Raw genomic sequence first — 23,274 nt, 5'->3', positions numbered from 1 at the left:
CAGGAATCAATCCCCCGGTGATGGATGGAGCGGGAGCAGCCGGTGCAGCCCAGGGCGGCCGTTAAATGGTGCGAACGAGGAGCAGCCCCAGCCCTGGGGTCAGGCGATGACATGGAGGCCCCTGACCCCGCACGGGGAGGAGGCCGGGTGCCCCCAGCCCTGCCCCACATCCCGGGGGGCCACAGCAGGGCTGTCCTGGGGGAGGGGGCTGCGGGTCTCTGAGCCGTGCGGACGCGGGGCTGGCCATAGCTGGCCTTGCCCCCCAAAACTGGGGCAGCGGCCCCCCAGCTCCGGCCCCCGTGGGACCCCCTGCCCACCCCGTGCTCCAGGCGGGAGGGGAAGGAGGGGGATGGAGAGGGGACCATTGCACGCCCTGCTGCCGTGCCCCCCGCCCCCCCGAGCAGGGCCCAGAGGGGGTCCCGTCCGTGGGGACGGGTGCACGGACCCCAGTCCTGGCCTTGCATGCTGCAGGGTGCTGGGTGCCCGTGAGCACCGTCCAGGACGTGGGGCCATGGCTGGGTGGGGGCCCATGGGCTGTGCTGCAGTGGGGTGGGCACCGCGGGTGGCCGGCTGGGGCCTTTCCCGGTGCCGGCTGGGGGGAGCCTGGCAAGGGGCACCCAGGTCTGAGCCCGGCTGTGGGGCTCACGGGGTTCCCTGGGATCTCCCTGGGGCACACGGGGTCTGTCAGGTCTCCTTGGGGTGCACAGAGACCCTGGGGTCTCCATGGGGCACATGGGGTCCTTGGGGTCTCTGTGGGGTGCATGGGGTCCCTGGGGTCTCCATGGGGCACATGGGGTCCTTGGGGTCTCTGTGGGGTGCGTGGGGTCCCTCAGGTCTCCATGGGGCACACAGAGACCCTGGGGTCTCTTTGGAGTGCACAGGGTCCCTGGGGTCTCCATGGGGCACATGGGGTCCTTGGGGTCTCTGTGGGGTGCATGGGGTCCCTCAGGTCTCCATGGGGCACACAGGGTCCTTGGGGTCTCTGTGGGGTGCGTGGGGTCCCTGGGGTCTCCATGGGGCACACAGGGTCCCTGGGGTCTCTGTGGGGTGCACAGTGTCCCTGGGTTCTCCGTGGGGCTGAGCCCCTCTGCTGCCCCACGCTGAGCGGGAGCTGACCCCCCTCCTGGGGCTGGGGGCATTTGGGTTTAAATATGGCACTAAGGAGGGGTGAGCACGTTACCCCCCGTAGAATGCACACAGGGGCAGGCTCGGGGACGGGGACATAGGTGCCGCTGGACAGGCACCCTGGCTGCAGCCTGCAAACGGGTCTCGTCCCCACACACAGCACCCACATCCCACCCACGTGCCCCTCGGCACAGCACCCAGATGACACACAGCACCCACACCCTCCTTGGGAAGGGGTGCAGGGCAGGTGGGGGACCCTCCCCGCCCTCGGGGACGTGGTCTTGGGGCTGCGTCTGGGAGCAGCTCAGTGCACGCGGAGACCCCACCAGCCACAGCTGGGACCTGGGTGCTGCCCCACAGCTCCCGTCGGTGGGTCCCCCTGTGCCCTCCCGTCCGGTGTCGAGGCAGCTACCGGGAGCAGTGGGGAAGGACCGACGCGGTGGCTCGCTGTCCCCAAGGGCTGGCTGGCAGGGTGCGTGGCCAGGACAGGGTGGATGGGGCCGGGTACCTGGGGGTGCCCAGGGATGCCGGGGACATGGGGCACACAGGAGGCACGGAGGACCCTGCCCACAAGTGCCCGTGGGGTGTGGAACTGTGCACGCACAAGAGCAAGCCGTGAGCGCGCACATGCCTGAAAGCACGGGTGAGCGTGCACACGGTGTGTGGGTGAGTGTGCACGGGCACACAGTGTGCGCACACGGGCACGCAGACGAGCAAGCAGGAGGTGCCCGGGGCAGCGTGCACGCATGGTGGGGTCCCCGGGGATGGGGTTGGGGGACAGAGCACCCACTGCTCCCTCCCCAAGCACATGCTCGGCCGGGGGATGCAGGATAGGGAGCAGAGCCACCCCAGGGATGTGGGATGGGGAGCAGAGCTGCCCCGGGGATGTGGTACAGGGACCACAGCCATCCCAGGGATGCGGGACGGGGAGCAGGGACACCCCGGGGATGCAGTACAGGGAGCACAGCCACCCTGAGGATGCAGGATGGGGAGCAGAGCCACACCAGGGTTGCGGTACAGGGAGCAGGGCCACCCTGGGGATGCAGGGTGGGGAGCACAGCCATCCCAGGGATGCGGGATGGGGAGCACAGCCACCCCGGGGATGCGGGATGGGGAGCACAGCCACCCCGGGGATGCAGGATGGGGAGCACAGCCATCCCAGGGATGCGGGATGGGGAGCAGAGCCGCCCCAGGGATACGGGACGTAGGATGGGGAGCAGAGCCGCCCCAGGGATACGGGATGTGGGATGGGGAGCAGAGCCGCCCCAGGGATACGGGACGGGGAGCAGAGCCCAGCAGTGCCGGTAACACCCGTGCCACCTCCTCTGCCGCACTTGGCAAATGCCTGGTTCCCACGGAAGGAGGTCGGTGCTGCTGCCTGGCATGGCCCAGGGAGGTGGTGGCCACGGCCGGGCAGGACCCCTGCCAGGGACAATGCCCGTGCCGTGGTGGCAGAGCCCGGTAGTGTGCCGGTGCCGCGGCGGCAGAGCTGGCCATGCAGCAGCGCTCGGTGCGTACCCCTGCGAAGCCGGGCTTGGCTGTCCAGGGGTTTCTCGCTCTTGCTCTTGCCTTGCGCCGGGCTGAGAGGAGCACGAAGCCGCCCCAGGCCCGGCAGCAGCCGAGAGCCCCCCCGGCTATGGGAAGGGGCCGTGTCTTTCCCATCAAGGCACCTAATCCCCAACACAAATGAGTGCCTGGAGCCGGGCAGCACCATGCCAAATCGGGGCCGGGAAGTGGAGGGGATGCATCTGCACCCATGAAGCCATGGATTCCGGGGGCTAAGGTTTCCTCTCCGTGAGTGAAGCCTGGCCCCCACCGCCGGCAGCTCTACCAGGGGTCTGTGGGAGCCGGGGGATCCCTCGGCAGCGGTTGCAGGAGGGTCTGGGAGTGGGCACGAGGCATCGCCACCGGGTCTGGCAGTGGGAGCCTGGACATTCCCATGGGAGACCCTGTGCGGACCCCGAGCCACCACCAACCCGGCACACCGGGGTGGGATGGGGTACGAGCCTCCCTCCATCACTGCCTCTGCGTCTGGGGGGACCAGCGGAGACAACGGCCCCATCGTTGCAGGGGCCTTTGCTGGGGGATCTGGCACCCGCCACCCAAAGCCCAGCTCCCCCCAGACAGTTTTTAACGCTGCGTTGGGAGGGGACGGGGGTTCCAGTGCGGATGCCCCCACCTCGGTGCCTGCCCGCCCTGCAAGCCCAGCCCTCGCCCTTTTTGCCGCCACCAGATGTGCTGGGCAGTGCATGGTTTGCAGTGGGGGGGAACATCTGGCAGGGTGGGGGCAGCCGAGCCGGGGTGCCGGCGCCGTGCCGATGGCACAGATGCGGCGGGCGCCGTGGCCCCGAACACAGGCAGCTCTGTCTGCTCCCAGTGACCTGCAGCCATGACAAATGCGGGTAATCTCCTGGCTCTGCCGCTCCGTACGGACCCACGGCAAAGTGCCGGCAGCTGCTCTCATACTGCGCGCTGCTTTGGAGCAGTCGTTTCCTACAAAACCGATTTTTTTCTGCTTTTTCATGAACACCTCTGCTTTTTTCACATGGTGAAGGGACAAGACACCCCTTAGGGATGAGATGAATTTATTAAATATTTGGCAGATGACAGAACATGGCTTCCAGTTTACAGGTTTCTGTTGGAGACATTCCCCACACTTAGAGCACCGGCTCCAGCGTGGGTTTGCCAACCGCTCCCAGAGACGCTCCTGCACGCTCCCGCTCAGTCCCACACTCACCCGGGCCCGTGGCCGCGCTCATGCGGTGCCAGAGATAGGGAATGGTGTGAAGGCTTGGTGCGGTCCCTGACCCCCAGCTGCTGGGCTCTGCTGCGGGGACACCGCGTTTGCATGGGCACGGCCGGGGCTCGGGGGGCCGGGGAGCCTCCGAGCACGCATGTGCCGAGGGGCAGCATGGGTGGCCAAAGCTGCCGCCGTCCGTTCACACATCACCGACAGACCAGCCGGGCGTGGGACACACCGCACAGCACCCACCCCTATTCCCTACCCCATGAAAATTGGGGGTTTCCCTCTCCTGGCATTAACACCTGGCACCGGAGCACCGGCTGGGGATGCCAAGGCGGGGATGTGGGTCTGTCCAGGTAATTTCCCCAGGAGACAACATTTTTAGGTGGCATTTTGCTTTTTCGTTCAGGTGGGTTTTGCCCCAGGGAAATTGCAAAGTTTCATTGCAATCCGAATTTGATGGGTGCTGCCGGCCCGCTCTGCCCGGAGGGAGGAGGCGCCGTGAGCCCCATGGCTCTGCCCCAGCCCGTGCTCAGCCCAAGTGGGAATTAAAAAGAGGCGTAATTACAGCCGCTGTGGCTATGCCGCAGCGCTGGCATGCCTTCCCGTCACTGCCGAGGCACTGGGTCTGCGCTGGGGACCAGCCATCCCCTTGGAGCGGGGCAGCGTCCCAGGAAAACCAGGGAGACCCGGGTGCGGCAGCGGTGCCAAACCCAGCGGTTTTGCAGGCTGCCGGGGCGACAGCGGGGAGTTCAGTCAGTATTGGCGAGGGAATTACAGTGGAGACGGGGCAAAGACACTGGAGAGCAATCAGCAACTATTCCTCTATGTCTGTCTCAACGCACTGTCCCCAGGACTCGGCAGCAACGCCCGACGCATCGGCCCCTGCCCTGCCCGCTGCCTGCACCTGCACGGCTCCGGCAGTGCCGTGCCTGGCTGGGCTCTGCACGGGGCCCTGCCGTCCTCCCCGGGCTCCGGATCCGGCCCCGCTCTTTGCTGGTGACTCCCATTACTGGCTCCTGACAAAAAAAAGACCATCCGGTTGCGTAAAGTAAACCCCCAAATTTGAAAGGAAAGAACCGTACCTGTGGTTATTTATTTTTTACCGGCACCCTCAGGGGTGTGGGCAGACGCTGGGCAGTGGAGATGGGCAGGGAGGCACCGGCCGGCACACTCGGATCCAGCGGATCTCCCGAGGACAGCACCGGCACGCCACACGCTGCCTGCAGTGCACGCGGGTGCTTACACACGCATGTGCACACGCACATGACTCCGACCCCGGTGCCGGTGCTGCTGCAGCTCTGCGGAGGTCTCCGGTGCCGCGGAGCAGATCTCCCTGGCAGCCTCTGGGATGCTGCATCCCGGGTGCTGAGCGAGGACTTGGGCGAGCAACCGGGGCGAGCCCGGTCCCCCCGGCATGGTGCCACTGGCATTGGGGACCCCCACACGTGCTGGGGCTGGGGTGCGGTAACGCCGGAGTGGGGCACAGCCTGGGGACATGTATTAAAGCTCGTCCTGAACTGTTCCTCCCGGGGGGTTTAAGGCGATTATTCCAAAGGCAAACAATAGTTCATAAGCAGGTTTCAAAGGTAACCGTAAGCAAGCTGGGCTGGTGGGTGGTTTTCCCCTACACCATGTCCCAGCATATCACCGGGAAGGTGCCTGGTGTCACCGGGGTGCAAAATGGTCCCGGGCATCCTGCCTGCCGCAGGAACCCCCTCGACAGCCACGGCACAGCTCAGACCCCAGCATCCGCACTTGTCCCGGTGTTTCCCAGGCTCCGCTGGACCAGTCCGTGCCCCAAGCCCTGCTTTGAGCCCACGCTGCCTACCCCAGTGCCAGACTGGTGCGTGGGGCAGCGGCTGGGCGAGGGCAGACCCCGGGGCAGCCGGACAGCCTGCACCGGCTGTGCTTCACCAACAGGGTCTGGGGACCCGTGGTGGCCTCCCGAAATGACACCCTTGGGTGACACATCGCGACAGCCTGCCCAGGGCACCGCCGAGCCACGCTCTCCTCGGCATCACCGTGCGCCGCAGGGGAAGGCTGGGGGGACCTTGTGGCATCGTTCCCGTCACCTCTGAGCTGATGGCGGAGGGAAGCTATCAGCAGCAGGCTGACGAGGACAAGTGCAATTAAGCTCAGGCCTTGGTGGTCTGACGCACGGACCCGGCAAGCAGCCGCCCTCGCTCTCCATCGCTCCCAGCGCCTGGTTGCTCTTGCTGGCTGCAGGGTGCACGTTACCGGAGCCGTGCCCGCAGGACGGTGGCCTTTCCAGGACCCTCTAGATTGGGGCGGCACAGATTCCTCCCTCTCCGGCGGCAGCTTGCTGGGCGAACGCCGTCCTCCCGGCAGCAGCCAGCGCGGCGGCAGCAGCCAGCACCAACCTGCAGCCACAGCCTTGCGCTAATATAAAGCATCTGTTAAAACACTTTGCCAGCTAAAATAAATGGCACTGTGGGTGAGGTGATACAGAGCCGCGGCACGCAGGGTCACATTTAACACACACCGACGATATCCCGGCTGCACCTGTACAAAACCCCGTTGATCCCACCAGGTTTTCCAAAGAAAGCCCTGCTCCCCCGCTGTCACTATCCCTGCGACCGGCAGCGCTGGCTGCAAGAGCCCTGCATGGGGCGGGGGGAGTCTCCCCAACGTCTCCCTTCCGAGCGCCGGGGCAGCCGGAGCGGCAGTGGCCGGTGGCGGCGGGTCCCGGCGGTGCCACCTGCACCTCCTCCAGCTGCGGCCGGACCGCAGGCTCGGAGAGATGCCCGTGGATGCCCGTGGCCGAGGTGGCGGCTGCGGCAGGAGGCTTTGCCTCCTGGCAGTTGTGGTAGCAAAAGCGAGAAGGGAAAGTCGCAGGGTGAGTAATAACAGGAAAAAAGCAGCAAACGTGACGCTCCCCTGTGATCCAGGCTTGGTGCGTGACATGCTTCCCTGACGGCTACGGGAGATGTGTATTCATCCCTTCCTTCCCCTTCTGCGCCACGTTTTGGGCCCTGGCACCTCTGAGGAGGTGACGACTTCCACCCCACCATCCCACACGCTGCCAGGGGCTCTCCCATCACCGCCCCGGGCTGCCCCGCGGCGCAGCCCCCCGCCTCCGGCACTGCCGCCGGTGCAGGCGCCCAGTCCCTGGAGGATGCTGGCGGCTCTGACGCTGGACCAGGGGGGCTCAGCTGGGAACCCCCAGGCTCTCGCCCGCACGAGGTGCCGGGAGGTCCCGCCGGTGCGATGCAAACTCCCTGGCCACTCGTGCCTCTGGTCCCGCTCCTCGGGGAGACGGTGAAGGGACGCGATCGGGGGCCGCGGTGACAGCAGGAGGAAGACAGCGATGCTCGCACAGCCGTAACGCCTCCCGCTGCCGACGGCCTTCACCACCCCAGCAGGTCCCTGAGCACGGCCATCAGCAAAACATTCCTATTTTCGGTGCTCGGACCCGCCGGTAGCTGCAGCCAAAGCCACTGCTGGTCCTAATTCAGCCGAAAGCGCGCAAAGACAACCACGAAACCTTCCCCGTCCCCGCGAGCGCACTCTGTTTGGCAGGCTAAAGCTAACATGCTGCACCAGGTTATCATCACTTTCCTTTCCTTCTTGACAGCTCATTCACAATATTTATATTCAACTAAATCTGTGGCCACCACGTATGTTTATTTTCTCTCTCCCCAAGGGCTGTAGGTACCCAACGAGCACTTTCCACCGAGAACCGAGGCCGCGTATCGGTTCAGGCAGGAAGAAAAGCTGAGGGCTGGTTTCAGGGTTTATCACTCCTTTCCATTCATCACCCTTGATAAATATTTATAGATGCATTAGGGCACTCAGCTCCTTCCACTAAAAATAACATTCCTAAGCACCAAGGAAAAAAAAATCGCAAGTGATTGGAACTGATTACAATGTTTTCTAAGCAGCTACGGAAGAAAAGCCTAGCAAGGATCAGAGGTGGGTGAGCTGCCAGCCTCAGACTGCACAACTCGTTATTTCTCTTAATTTTAAACAAAACGGAACCCGACTCCTGAAAATGAATGCAGAGATGCTAATCTAAGCCTAGCAATGGTCGTCCCTGAATTCCCTGCTTGCAAAGGGAAATTTTTTAACAGTCGGAAGAGAAGCAGAGCCAGGAAGGCCGGGAGGCAGGTGGCTGGTGGCCCATCGCTGCCGCCGCCGCCGCCGCTCCGCTGGTTGTGCGTCCCCCCACCCGTGACGGGCCCTGCCGTTCGCTCCCAGGATGACACGCGACATCACGCACGATGGCAACCGGACACTGACAGACAGCGCGGTGTTTTGAGACGGTGGGTTTTTTGAGGGCAGAATCCCCCTTCGTGTCACACGCAAGGGGACCCCGGAGGCTCTACACCCATTTTGTCATGCATACGGAGGGGCAGAAGGCAAGAGGAAATAACCAGCGTGTGACACGATGATGACACCATTTGGGAGGCAGTCAAAAAAGATCAGTACGCTTAGCAGGAGCAGGGAGTATCAGCTTTCCATTTGTGGTTTTTTTTTTTTTAAACCTCCCATAAATTGCTGAGTTTGATGGGGCGTTGTCTGATCATTGTTAGTAAACACATGGAGGAAAATAGTACATGCAATGACCTAAGAGGCAAGTGCCCACGGGGAAAGCCCTCCGGGTGGTTCGGAGAAAGCCGCTTTCGTCAGCAGGTGGTTGAGATCGGTCACAGTTGCACGATGGTGAATGTATCAGCTGAAACGTGCCTCCTCCAAAGGACGGGGAGACGTCTCTCGATCGTAAGCGTAACCCTCCGTGCCTGCGTCATGGGAAACACACAACGCGCCGTCAGCATCTGCAGAGAGCAGAGCTCGAGCCTGACTGTTCACGGTTCTGGAGACCAGCTCCCATGCGGTCGCAGGGCAGGAGCCAAGCTCCTCTGTTGGGACCTCCCGAACCTTCTTGTTGGGGCTGTGCATCTCTGGGGCCACCCCTGGCAAGCTCTGAGCGGACCAAACGTGCACCATGACCATCAAGGTCCCACAGCTCCTCACCTTGGACCCCAGACAACCTGGGAAGCAGAGGAAACCGAGCTCCTGGCTCAATGACACCCGGAGACCAGGAGCATGGTGCTGTGGCAGCGAGCGAGGGGCCATGAGCTGACACACTTGACTTTGCAAGCCAAGGAGAGGCTGGTGCTGGGCGTTTTTCCCCCAGAATAGCCGAGATCTGCTAACAGAAAGCCCCTGATGGTGCTGCCCATCCCAGCCCGCTCCATCGTCAGTGAGCAACCGGAGCCGAAGGGCAGCCAGAGCCACCGGTTCGGCTTGGCTGGACACCACCACCACCACCAGCAAGGTTCAGGAGGACCCATCAGAGGTCCCGGCACCACAAATGGGAACGTGAGGAAGTTGAAGAAGGACCACCACAGTTTGAAGGATTTTTTTCTTTCACGGACTTGTCTTTTTCCATTCTTTCTGGAGGATAAAGAAACCTGAGAGTAGTTTCTCTCTCTTATTTCTTCAGTTGTCTCTAATTTAGTGCTCATCAGCGCCGGTCCTTGGTGTTGTTGGGGGCACTGCTGGGCTTCTCAGGGAACAGGGAGCTTCTCATCTCCGGGCCAGTGGCTAAGGGGTGACCAGGGTCAAAGCCATCCTTTCCTCCAAAGCCATTAGAGTTAAAGGGACATTAAGAAAAAGCCACACACAGCCAGTATAAGCAGCTCTCCATTGCTGGCTTCCTCTCTAATGGCATAATTTCACTCCTTCTTGAGTTACCAGATTGTTTCCCAGATGAGGCAGGACTTGAATTTCTAATGTAAAAACTATCAGAAAAACTCTCAAGCCACTTTCGGGTTATCTCTATCCAGCGCTAAAATGGCAGGGAGGCAGAAAGGGCAAACCCCCTTTTTTCTCTGTTGTAAATTACCTTTAGAGTACAACTGTGGTGGTTTTATCATGCAAAATTGCGTTTCAGATCCATCCTGACTAATTCATCCGCCCCACGATCACCAGATCACCATGGTGGGCTGGGTCTGAACTGGCAAGTTAAGGGTAGAAGACTTTCTCCTGTCTGGTTTCTACAACTAACCAACCTACAGTGTAAAGGAAAAGGTCCTAGAAAGAAGGTTACCTACTGCGCCATCTCCATTCCTTCCCGGCTAATTACGTGCGTGTCCACGCTGTGTTTTTCTGCCAGGAGAACCCTCCTTCTTCCCACTGGGAATGGTGAAAGATGGGCATTGTGGCTACGGCAAACATCCAGCGAGTGTATGGGGAGTGTGGAAACCTGATCCGGTGCCCTCCTACAAGCTTTTCAGATGGGTAAAGATAAGGATCTTATTCAGGTCCTCCAGACGCATTGTCACCACGGGGCTCAGGTTTTCTCCCGTACCACTATCTCCTGCTCTCCAACCCCCTGTTTGTCTATCCACCTGTTGTGCCTTATTATAACTTGAAGCACAGGCTCTTTGAGGGTAGAGATTGTATTTTTAGTACATCTGGATAGTGTCCATCACAATAGGGTCCTATTTCCTGGCTGAGGCCTCTCAGTATAGAAGCAATACTAATAAAATAGGACATAATGCTGTTCTCACTGAGTTAATAATGTTTTCCCACTGTCTGCAGCAGGAGCAGAATTGGGTCTTAACAAGAAAAAAACTCAACGTCCCTTTGAGCGGTTGTGGAGGGATGGGCAGGCGGGGAACCTTCCTGGTGCAGAAATAGGAGCGAAAGGACAAGGGCAGGAGGTGACCAGGGACTTGGTCCTGTGCATTGCAACAGCGTGTACAGAGCAGTGCTGCTGGAGATGGGAAGAAAAAAAGATATCCATCCTTACCTGAATTACTGTACAGCCTGCGGTCGTCCGTCTAACCTGCAACACAGGGGGAAAGGCACGTTTAGAAAGTAGGTAATTTTATTTCCTGTAAAAAGAAAAAGCTACCCTCCCCATCTCTTGTTGCTCTAACTCTCCTCAGGACTGCAAACAGCTTTACAGGCATTGGGGTAAATGGCAACTCCTCTGAAATGCGAGGTAGGCAGAAAAGTGCTCCTGAACTTACCGAATCCCAGGAATCCCAGCGTCGCTGGGATCGCCCAGTCCAACCCCCCACTCAAAGCAGGGTCAGCTGCCGCAGGCTGCTCAGGACCTTGACCCATCAGCTTTTGAGTACCTCCAAGGATGGAGACCCCACAGCCTCTCTGGGCAACCTGTGCCAGTGTTCGACCAGCCTCACGGTAAAAAAGTATTTTTTATATTCAAACAGAACTTGCTGTATTTCGTTGTGTGCCCTTTGCCTCTTGTCTTTTCTCTGGGCAACACTGAGAAGACTCTGGCTCTGTTTTCTTTACTCTTTTACATCAGTTATTTATACACATTGATTTGAACCCAGCTCTCTCAGCCTCTCCTCATGTGATAGATGCTTCAATGCCTTACTCATTGCCATGGCCCCAAGACTGGACTCTCTCCAGTCTGCCCATGTCTCTCTTGCACTGGGGAGCCCAGCACTGCACCCAGCACTCCAGGGGTGGCCTCGGCAGTGCTGGGCAGAGGGGAAGGATCCCCTCCCTCGACTGGCAATGCTTCACCTAATGCAGCCCAGGATGCCATTCGCATTCGCTGCACGAGGGCACATCGCTGGCTAACAGTCAACTCGGTGTCCACCAGGACCCCTAGGTTCTTCCCTGCAAAGCCGCGTGCCGATCGCCTCCAGCCTGTGCTGGTGCCTGGGCTTGTTCCCAGCGCTTTGCGCTTCCCCTTGCTGAACTGCGCGAGGTTCCTGCCGGACCACTTCTCCAGCCTGCTGAGGTCCCTCTGGATGGCAGCAGGACCCTCGGGGGTATCAGCCGCTCCTCCCAGTTTGGTGTCATCTGCAAACCTGCCGAGGATGGCCTCTGTCCCATCCTCCAAGAACAGACGGCTGCACGGGCTACGGACTTTGATCAGTATGGACAGGTATATTTCAAACTGCATATTCTTGTCTAATAAATTTTATGGGGCTGCAAACCATGCCCTTCCTTCCAGCAGTTTGAGAGAGCAGATTACAGCACTTCAGTCCCTTTTGTAGCAGCTTGGGAGTTATAAGATCCAAATGGCCAATATACGAAGAGACCAGCTCATGGAGAGTCTCGTTTCAGGTGATGCTGTCATGGGTCCACCTCCTGGTCACCAACACGAGCATGCTGTCTTGGAGAGAGGCAGCAGGACCATGGCAAACGGTGACTGCAAGACAGCCCTAGCCGAGCGGGCGTCCGACCTGAAATAACGTCTGGCACGCGTGCAATGTATGGATACGTAACGCCAGGTTTCAAGAAGGGGTAACTCAAAGAGAGTGCTGAGGCTGGCTTAACTGCCGTGGGGTGATGTCTAACGCGACTGGATGGATGTGGCTTTGCCAGCACCCGACTGTGCTCTTCTGTGCCTGGAAACCCCTGTAGACATCTTCTTTGGAGATGCTGCTTAATTTGTAATCCTAACCACAAAAGACGCGGCCAACTTGGAGTCTTCCCGAATGATTTCATCCTGCTAAAGCCGTACCAAGCTGCTGCTATATCAAGCACATGAACGTAAGCCTCTCCAGCGGGGAAGCGAGTTCTGAGGTTGATTAATTGGGACACAGAGAAATATGAAATAACTTTGTGAAGAATCTTGTGAGGAAGCCCAAGGGTGATGCTGTCCCTAGGAAATGCATCACAGCAGCATCGTCCCTGTGAGGACCAGCGTCTCCCTTGTCTACGCCGGTGCAGAAGTTGGGGAATACACGAGCTACAAGTAATTTTAATTCTTGTCCGTTCAGGATGGGAAGAAGTAACAGGCTGATGCTGCAGCTAGGGAGAGCTTTCCCGAGATGGGGATGCACACACAGTCACTGTGCAAAGAATGAAGTCGGGGCAGGTAGAGCTCGGCGGGAGTACGGGGTCCATCAGACCCTGCATGCCTGGAGCATCCCGGCCACGGGTCCCCATAGGCAACACGGGGCAGAGAGCACATGCTTTCGTAATGCCCGTCCTCGACGCAGCCCACACAAAACCCAGAGCCGGACTCCCCGTGGCCACATGTGCTTTGGTGCCTGGAGGAGCTCCCATGGTGTACACACTCCGCAGGAGGACTGCAGTTTGTATATCGATCGTTCCTTGATTTTTCTGCCAGTTTTTTATCTCACTAACTTTGTGACATTAAGAAATCACTTACTCTCTGGCAGAGATTATATTTACATTCCACACGAAGGCTTTTGGACCAAGTTCTGCGTTTGGTTACACGTCTCTGTTGTGTCCCCCCCCCGACTCCAATGCTGCTGCAATGAGTAACAGAGCTGAATTTGTCTTACTACGTCTCCGCTACCATACATCATATTTCAACTCTTCAAAATCCCCCTTTCCCTATTTCCCATGCAAGATACAATGCACATTTGGAAAAAAGCAGAAGGGTCATCTGCTAAGCATCTAAAATATTTAACTGAAGAGGAATGTTCTAGGGCAAAGAGAGCCCTGTGATTTAGAGCCAATGCAATTCTGCTTTGAAAACTTCTGTTTTAGCTAAATTCAAACTCACTGCACTTCTTCCTACAAACTTATAATGTCTAATACTGATGCACAAACCATCAGGAAGCAGAGCGTTTCCAAACACCCGAATGCTTTGCAGAACTCGCTGGACAGGAAAACTCAGGAAAATGAGCTCTTTTGGTGAGAAACGTGAGCCCTGTCACTTCAGCTTAGCCAGAAGGAAAACGTGTGTACAACAAAAAAAGGATAAAAAGTTCCAGTTTGTTGATGCTGAAATTGGGTTTGGCTCAAGCGAGACAGAAATGCTTGGGCTGATTCAAACCTGTCCAAGTCTGCTTCTCGCGCTTTGGTTTAAAACGTGGAAAGCAAAAGTCAAGAGAGCGCTGAGCAAGGTCCCTTCCCAAGGAGGGTCTGGGAGGTGCTTCTTTGTTCGCTTGTGGAGTGCGACATGAGGAACAGATCTCCTGCAGAGCCCTCCAACTCAACCGTACGCTGCACGGTTGTTTGCAAGTCTCGGGGCTGCGTTCCGCGCCTGCGATGATCACTTCCAGCCCCGGGAATAGCTCTGCTAGCACGTGTTATGGATTCAGTCGCACCAAAGGAAGACGTGGTCTGGGGAGGATTAGTATCTAGACCTGCAATCCAGGGAGAGCAGAGATGAAAGAGATCTCCTGCGAAGCCCCGCTTAGCCGATGGCACTGCCTACACGGGGTTCCATCAGCACAGTGATTCTGAACGTTTGTCCAGCCAAGGTCACCGGAGGCAGTGGTTTGGCAGATGACGGTCCCACCGCTCAGGAACTTCACTGGTAACCAGCCCACGCTTTGCTTTTTTTCTAACGTATTCATCTGAACTGGATTTCTCGCAGGACTCAAAGCAAATCCTCCTCCTCTTGCGCATTTCAAAGATCTGTGCATGACCTTTGCTGAAAGAAAAACATTCTTGAAAGATGAACAGACGCGCTGAAGAAACCCTGGCCATGACGTCATCTCAAGCCATGGCAGATGTTGGAGAGAGCGACCTGGCAGCGTGGCGATGACGGCAGCAGGCAGATGAACCTGTGCCGTCTCTGCATGTGGCGTAACAGCAGCAGCAGCAGCAACGTGGGCTGCTTCCACCCGGAGCCGTCTGCACCCAGAGCCCTCTCCTGGGGCTCCAAACGGAGACGGCAAACTGAGCTCCTGCAGAGCAGCAAGTCAGAAAATGCTTTACAGCTCAGAGACCGTAGCTTGTCCCCTTACCTCGGTCCTTTCCGTTCTGCATTTTTTCTGTTTCTTCTTCATCTTCTTCCTCTGCTTCAAAAAAAAAAAAAAAAGAAAAAAACGCACATGAGACAAGTAGGTGAGAGAACAGATACTTGGGGAACTTCTCTGTAGCAAGGAAGAACCGGCTTATTGGGCATAGCTGACGTTGGAGGGGAAGGAGGACGTGTGTTCAGGCTCCCAAGGAGAGCCTGGCTGGAAGCATCATCATCCTTCCTACGGCCTGTTCACTGCTGGTGGCAAAAGACTCCCCACTCCATCCTGATCGGATGATGAGAGGTTGCAGAGCGCTAGTGGAAGCAGTGTCTACATGGTCCAAAAGAGTGGACTGCTAGCGGACGACGACCCGGCCCAGGTAGCATTGGGACCGAAGTCCCTTGTGCGCTCTTACTTTAGCACTCTCAGAAACAAAGAACCGCACAATATACACCATGGGAAGGAAGTCACGACTTTTAGGCTGAGGTGGAATCTAAGGAAGAAAAACGAAAATGGTTTATGGTGAGGTGAAAACCTCAGAGGGTCCCTCCTGGCGTTGCAGGGTTTGCCCACGCAGGGTGTTCAGTGACGCCGATGCTCACACCGGGGCAAAGCCACGTAACCGGTGCCAGGCGACAGGCGCTCGTTTTATGTCTGAGAGGTGGTGGTTCATTATATTTAACTCCGGTTAAGCTGAAGAGAGTTTATGGCCAGGCTTGTATTTATGTAGCAGAGAGCGGGAGCAGAAGGTCACATTCTTCTGCAGATGGTGGCTCATATCTCTCTGCACAACATTTCAATGAGACCTGTGTAAACAGGTAAGAGTTATTATGAGCTGTGATATCGCTTCTGCCTACTTCACGTGCTGCTGAGAGCAGAGAAAGGGAGAAAACCCTGCAATAAAAGGCACAGTTTGAAAAACTGAAGCATTTTGAATTGATTTGATCAAAGGGGATCTTATAAACATTTGCTCTCTTTGTCGCTTTGACAGCGGGACCGATGAGACATCTGGGAGTCACACAGTCTCTGCCTACTCAGCGATGGCTACTGACGAGTCCTTAATGCGAGTGCACAAGAGATCACTGACAAAACCAAAGGCATTTTTAATAACAAGAGAGGTGACCTGGAGCTCAGCAGCCGCTTCGGGTCCTGAACCTGCCTCTTGTTGGGCAGCGCTGCAGGGCAGGGGCTGAGCCACCTCCAGCAGCATCGCGCCCGGTCCCCGGAGATCACCGGCGTGCGGCTTTTTAAGCTCAGCTGGAGTAAAAACGATGCCGGCGTTCCCTCGGCAGCCCAGGAGCGTTAGACTGGCAGCACAGGGGAAGGGGGGCAGTCGGAGCATCTCTGGAAGCCCATTGGGAAAGGGTAACCCTGAGCAGTGTTTCCTCTCCAAAGGAATCTGTTTTCTGAGCTGGTGCGGAGGTACGGAGAGGCAAACAGAGGCGTGGGTGGTGCACGCACCAGTGGCTCACAAAACGCTCAAAACACAATGCCTGCAGCTATATCGGGCGAGCCTGGGGCTGGAGGAGGTGTCTATTCTCACAGCTTACCTCCGGGACAATATGTGTTAAATCCCACTGACTCTCATCAGCTGAGGATAACTCATGCTTTTCCTAATTTACACAAATGAAATGATTTCAGATACTTTCAAGGGAGCCTTCTTTAGTATCTGCATATCCTCAAGTAGGAGACTGTAATTAATTCCATTTTCACTCCCTTGTGAACCATAACTGCTTTGCACGATCCCTGACAAGCCTGAAAGGGCTGTCGATAGCGCAAACCCGGGCTGTTTGCATTTGCCAAACTCTCAGGGATTTCAGAGGAGGGCAGGAGAGCCGCAGGTCCAGCCGACATGTCAGCTCTGCCACCCGCCACCCCAGACCAGACCCTGAGCTCAGCCGCACCGCTGCAGAGGCGCTCTTCTATTAAAAGCAAAAAATAAATTACTGCAGACATCTGTTTTGGGCAGAGGGTTTGTTCGCTGGGTTTCGGCCTAGAGGGAAGAGAGCTGTGCATCTTGAGCATGGTGATTTATTGAAGAAACACACGGCCCTTCGCTGCAATGGCACTGGCGATGCTGCTGTCATACATGAAAGACTTTATTAACTCACAGCCGCCTTCGCAGCCGAGACACAGGGTTTAGACTGGGTGAATTTACTGCTTAGCAGTAAAATATCAACCCGCTTTATAACTGCAACTTCTCTGTTATGGGCAGTGGGAACAAAAAGCCTAACCGGTTTTAATACAGAGCTTGGTAAGTTTACGGGGGTATTACGCGATGCAACTACCGGATACAGCAAGGGGCTGGGGGAGGCGCGAAACAGAAACCGTGAGCTTCGGTCTGAATACAGAATGCTTTACTTCTTTCTTAAAAGAGAAGGCAGCCCACAAACAAGCTGCTGAAATATTAAATGATCGTACACCCCATCGCTGACAAGGCTCGAGAGCCACAGGATGCGTCCCCGGACTACAGCAGAAGCTGCTCCAGTCCAGTCAGGGTGTTTACCTCCACTGGCACAGTAAAAAGGCACAAAGGGAATAATTATCTTTTTTCCACATGGCTGTTTAATCCTTTGTTGCAATTGCCCTCACGTCCATTTACTATATATTTGTGATTACGGCATCTAATGGGGATTCATTGCAGAGGAGTCGCACCTGATGCTCAAGTATCGCCGTCACTAAGCAATAGTTCGGGGAGACTCACTCACAAACCTGCCCTGGCTTCTGACTTGCCAGCTTGCGTTGGTAAGCAGCTCTGACCTCCAGAAGTGGGACTGGGAAGTGGCACTTCTGCCTAGTAAGTGGTCCAGGACATGCCTGCAGCATACTCTGGAAAAGCTGCTTAGTGCTGTTACACGTGCACGGATCGATACGCGCAGGAGCGAGATGTGAGTCCGCTTCACGAATCGCCAACGGTGCCGTCAGCCAGGTTTGTATCCACAGAGTATTGCCTTAGCTGTCAGCGACCAAATCAAAGGAAAGCCTGCTCAGAAGGCATTTGGAGTTCTCAATGATGTTAGCTACAAAAATGATTTCTCATTTTATCATTGAAAAAACGAACACATAACCTCGCATTACGCTGTAAATTGTTTTCATAAAAAATACATCGAAGGACAAATCTCCAACTCGTGGCTTCAAGCTCTCCTTTTTCTGCTGCGCGCACGTGCCGCTAAATTGACTCTTACCTGAATGAAGTTCCTTCACCAGCGATGACATGGTGTTGGTGATGGAATCGGCTGCTACCAGCAGGTCGTTGCGGAGGTTCCTCCTCGTACCTGCGAGCAGAGCAGACACACAAACAGGAGGAATCGCACGTGCCGCACTGCCACAGCCCAACCTCCTCGCGCCACGATGCTCGGCCACACATCCCTCACCGGTCCCCACCGGGGTCCCCCCCTCGGGACAGAGCTCGGCGGCCCCGGCGTACGGCAGGGCCCCATCAAAGCCGCTCGGCTGAGCGAGAGATGGTTCTGCCTGGCTGCCAGATCGCCTGTTCGGCTAATTAGCTATCACACCGCTCTTCTCCTTGACAAGGACAGTGCTCGTGCGGCAGCTCAAGGGCAGATGCTTCTCTCCCCCAGACCCGAGTCGCTGGGTGCTGGCCGCGGCGCAGCTGATCCATGCGCTTTGTTTGTGCAGAGTCGTTATCGCTGCTGGCTTCTCTGTTGCAATCGATATCGCTGAGGTTTGAGGGGAATAAAAGATAACTGAATTCTCGCCCTCTGCAGAGCTCTCCTCTTGCGTCACTGGAGGAAGCAATCCGCTCCCTCGGTGTGCCACGCAGCCAGGGGCATGGCACCTTGCTGTCACCCACAGTGACATTGCCTAGTTCCAGTCTGCACACTCGTCTTGTGCGATCCTCTGCTCGCGGGACCCGCTCGCCCCATCAGCAACTTGAACATCTGCCACGGCTCCGCAAGAACGACCGGGATCAGCGAGGGGCCGCGATCTGCAAAGGAACCGTCAAACTGGCTGCTGCCCGTAAAAGAGATGAGCGAGGGCAGCAGGAGCTGCCGTGTGTCGGGGAGGATGCTTACTGCCTCTTGCTGACGCTGGGAAGACAAAGATCTTCTTCGCCATCTACCCTGGTTCCCCGCGCCGGTCCCTCCGGCAGAGCCAGCCGTATTCTCGCGGCAGAGCGTCCTGCCGGCCGCAGCCCAATTTTGCAGCGCCCCAGCGCCCACAGACGCTGCGGACGTGACTCCCCGTTCTCGCCGAGCCCCCTTTCCTCCGGCACCTTTCTGCGCTGCACCGTTTCGGTTTTATTTGGAGGCTTTGATGGCGTGGCGTCATGTTTTCGGCCCCGGCAGGTGGTCTGTAGCAGCAGTTTTTCAGGTTGCAGAGCCGATGGCCCCAAGCTGAAGCTTTGCTGGGAGCAGGTCCCTGTAACGGTTCATTGGCCCCACCTCAGCCGTCCCCGTGCTTTAACTGCTCACAGAAAATGGCTTTAGGCGGTCCGTTATCCCACACAGGCACCAGATGTCCGCACCGGCGCAGCCTCCGGGAGCACCGCTTTGATGCCGAGTGTCTGACACTGCTCTAGGATACCGAGGGTTGGGATCCTGCCCTGCCATTTACTCCAGCGAGGGCATGAAGACAACACATGTGGAATCGACAGAGACATTTGATGTGACATTTTGCAGCTGTACTGAACTGCAGTAACGACAACTGTACATTACACGTTTATTTTTGTTTGAAGTCGGGAGCCTCTCTCATTCCAGACGTGCTGCTTTAATCTCCCAAATGCTGTGCTGGCTTTTACTCCGTCCTTGGCTGGGGTGCTGTCAGGGTGCCTGCTTCTACATTTTACCTATAGATTTTAGTGCTGTTTGAGCGCTGCCAGGGCATGCTACCGAGCTGACGTGCTTTCCATCAGCATCCTTCTCCTCCAGGTTAGGTTGCCAACTGACCAGCATCACTCCCGAGGCAGCAGCAAAGCGCTGGGTGTTCCTGTGCATGTACGAACAGCGTGCAATTCCTGGGAAAAAATGCAGATTTTTGGCCAACAAGCCTGGGACCTGTGACTTCAGGGACTCTTCCACACCTCTTACACGATGGAGGCTACTTTATCGAGGTGTCTAGATGTCCTGAGTCCTGTCACTGCACGTGACAGTGAAGCACGGCCACCGCCCTGCCCGACATTACTTTTGGGAGAGAAAGGTTGTAAAATACCGGCCTGTCTCCCCTGTGAAACAGAGGAATAATGTTAACGAGCTTGTCTGGACATCTACATGCAGAAGCCACCCAAAGCCCTCCTGGCTGGTGGCATTCAATTATTTTATTATGTGAAAACATAGAAATTTTGTCCTGTTTCCTGTGTTCTCCACTTGCCCTGAATTTGCCTGATTTTGCGTGATTAATATGAAATAGCACTAATCGTGCAGATTGCCTTTCCGGAAGGATCATTCCAGGAAAGTTATTATGGAGTCTGTTGGCCATTTTTTTCTTGCAAGAGTTTTTCTAGTAGTTGAGAGGAACAAGCCATCACTGTGGTTATCACGAGAGGAGCTTCCACCTTCCTGCGGGCAGCAGTGGATCGTATTTGCATCTGAGAAATCCTGAGGGACTGTTTTCTTCTCTTTCAAGACGATAAACAGCAGCATTAGTTTCCTAATTAGATGGTGGTCTCTGTATCTGAATATTTCAACCGGAATACCATCAGGGCATTTTATTCTAATACTGTATTACTGTGTTCTCCCTCTGGCCAAGTGGAAGGTCAAGAGATCACCTACGGAGGAAACTCATCTAATCTTAAGACTATATGATCAAGATCACTGGGATTCAGTTCTTTAAAGGTTTTCTCCTCTAGACCTTCCCACAATGACAGGGAAGCTTGCAGATTTGTGCCCTGGGAGGAAAGACAAGACGTTGGCATTCCTGCCCGCTCCTGGGTCACGGCAGCAAGAGGTGGAACAGCACTGAGATCTTCACTCCCTCTTCCTCCTCTCTCCCACCGTGGCATTTTGTAAGAATCTGGTGGATAGGCAAAAGTTAGCAAAAATCATTTAAATGTTTTTGTGAATAAAACCCCGTAAAATAAGGGTACGGCTGGCATTGCCTATAGATTTTTTGCTTCTGAGGCATCATCACCAGCACCAAGCTGCTGTGATGTGGCCACTGCACAAGTCCTTAGCCCAGCCCCAAATAGTTTTATACAACACCTGGTTGATTGCAACGTATATTTGAGATGCTGTCAGGTGTTAAAACCTAGAAAAAACAAGTTTTCACTTTGGGCAATATCAACAGGTCCTGACGAAGACTATCCCCTTATGAACCAGTCATTCAGGTAAAGGCATGAATGAGCCCTTGATTAATTACATCAGCTTCTACTGGAGCCAGGAGTTTGAGGAAGACAGCTTTGATGACTGTAAACTGTGCAGAGAGAAGTTTGCTTGTCATGGCTTTTGCCTGTATCTCCGAAGAAAAAAGCAGATGGATAGAGAGCAAATTTGGATGCCAAAGCAATACTGTAAAACGAAAAAAACTCAAGTAGGACAGTTAATGTACTACTATAATCATGCGTTGCATTACTCCTAGCAGCAGAAAGGAGATCATTTCATCTCTTTGTGCTTTCCTAATTAAAAAAGGAAAGGGGAAAATGATGAACCAGATAGAGCAGATTTTCCCAGCAACTGGTAGGACTCATTGCGCTGCTGTTCCACTTTACGCAGCCTGGAAATAGAAAGCCAATCTGCAAAGGGGGGAAGGAGAGGGCAGCTGCCAAAGAAATCAGTTGAGAGCTCTCGGCTGTACCATCAAACTTGTTGTAGAGATGAAGAGGAGGCGACTGGACCACCACAGCAACAGATGGAGTGTTGTGCCTCTGGTATTTGGCATCTTGCCTCCCTGGAAATGCCTGCTTCTGCTGTCGTTTCTGGAAGCGTTTAGAGAGATGAGGAGCTTGTTCCTACCGATGGGATCGGAAAAAAGACATATCCTTCTCACAGATGAGCTGTAAGGATACTCGGTAGTGTTTTCAGATGGATGTCCTCCATCACCTGACCTTCACCGGCTGAAGTTCTGGAGAATGAGGAACAGCCTTTCCTCTATTGAGTATGCTGAGGGCTAAGGGCTTGCGGTCCTTGCTGTAGCACTCCGGGCATTAAATACCTATTAAAAGTATTCGCTGATACTTCCTGCTCCTCTGCTACCATTTGAAGCCTCTTTCCTCACCACCTTCTGGGCAGCAGCTTATTTAGGCAAGGAAGATTGTTCTGGAAGGATATTTCCAATGTCAGGTGATAAATGCCAATTGTTACTCAAAATCTGTTTGGTTTTGAGATATATCATCAGTTCTGGGACGTTTGTTTTCATGTTTTCTTTGCTTTGAAAAGGAGACCGTCCATCTGACAACAGTATTTGACACTAATATTCCCTACCCAGAATGAGAAAACACCACCTCCAGTTTTGTGACTCCATGTGATACAACTTGTCATCTTTTTAAGAAATAAACTTGGCCTCTGGGACAAGTCAAGGGCTCTTGTTTACGCAAGGGAGGCTGCAGCACCCTGGCAGTACAGGCTCCAAGATGACCAATACCCAGTGGGATTTCCCACGGAGCACCAAGAGGTCCATGTGAAGAGCCGCTGCCCGTTGGTCGTCTCTGCCCGCAAACAGCTGAAGCCCTTTCCAGTGCGTTAGGGAGAGGTGGATTTTCTGTCCTTCTTTCTTTTCATTGTCAGTCAGAGGATATAAAATACGAGTGGAAGTCCATCTCCAGAAACATGGGTCATGTTCAGAAACAACCTCTGTGTCTGCCAGAGGTTACCCAGGGACACCAGGTCCTGCTGTTGTTTTTCTCACAGCTCTACATCCCGGGATGCTTCCGGAATACTAAAGATTAAGAGTTCTGGACCAAATGGGCAAAAGAGAAGAAAAGAGCACATAAACCCCAAGTGACAACACGCCTGAGAAATACAGAGTATGGGCACCCGTTCCTGCTGGGAATGGCTTCCTTCACCATGAGCAGAGTTGAAGTAGGTAGGACTGAAGAATAACTCATTTCCCCCCTGCTTGCAGTGAGACGGCCCTGACGGTAAAAAAATATTTGCCAACTTTCTTGACATCAGACTGACAGTCATGTCTTTGCTTGCCGCCTTCCAACATCGCCTGATATTCAAGACTCTTCAGTATTTGAGGAAGAAGTAGTGGTCTGCATTGAGCTGAACAAGTTTCCGTTTCATCTGGTTGTCCTCAAACTTTGGAGCCCTTCTTGAGCCAACAATGGCTTTGACATGGGAAAGTTTGACTTTTTTGAAACGCGTGACTGTAAAACTTTTTTTTTTAAAAAAAGCAACAGCAGCTAAGTATAAACTCACACTACGTACAGAAGTTGGGGAATAAAAATACATATGTCAACTGTTGCCCTGATTTTCTACCAAGCACGATAAGCTGTGTTATTCACAAACAGACAGCTTACCTATTTGATCCAACCATACTGATTTTACCAAAGAACCGGAGGACAAGGTGGACAGAGAGGAACGCAGCTGAAACTACCTGATAATCCAGCACTTCTTATGTCTACCTACGGAGCAGCTGGCAGCAATGAGTTTAGGCCAGAAAGTGATATTTTTTTCAAACGCAGAAGGGGGTAACATGTAGGAAAGGTGCAAAAGCTCTGACCACTGGAGCAAGAAAAATTTCACTGCCCTGTGTGTCCTTCTGCTTCTTCGTTATGGTCTTCCTCTCTTTCTTCTCTTCTCTTCTCTTCTCTTCTCTTCTCTT

The 23,274-nt window shown here is 55.3% G+C and overlaps 1 protein-coding gene across 1 annotated transcript in view; it reads right to left on the bottom strand.

Moving 5' to 3' along the window:
* Positions 1 to 10,648: 10,648 nt before the first annotated feature.
* The window catches only part of DTNB (dystrobrevin beta), a 206,895-nt gene continuing 194,269 nt past the window's right edge, over positions 10,649 to 23,274 (bottom strand). Inside the window, exons 18-20 of the mRNA XM_059835577.1 lie at positions 17,736 to 17,825; positions 14,554 to 14,607; positions 10,649 to 10,685 (exon numbers count right to left, since the gene is read on the bottom strand). Coding sequence (XP_059691560.1) covers positions 10,681 to 10,685; positions 14,554 to 14,607; positions 17,736 to 17,825 — 149 coding nt within the window. The 3' untranslated portion in view covers positions 10,649 to 10,680. The remainder of the gene's footprint in view (positions 10,686 to 14,553; positions 14,608 to 17,735; positions 17,826 to 23,274) is intronic.

This window comes from Gavia stellata, chromosome 2 (assembly GCF_030936135.1).
Source record: "Gavia stellata isolate bGavSte3 chromosome 2, bGavSte3.hap2, whole genome shotgun sequence".
Taxonomy (NCBI): Eukaryota; Metazoa; Chordata; class Aves; order Gaviiformes; family Gaviidae; genus Gavia; species Gavia stellata.
The sequence above is the reverse complement of the archived record's forward strand: the minus strand, read 5'-3'. Positions and strand labels throughout refer to the sequence as shown.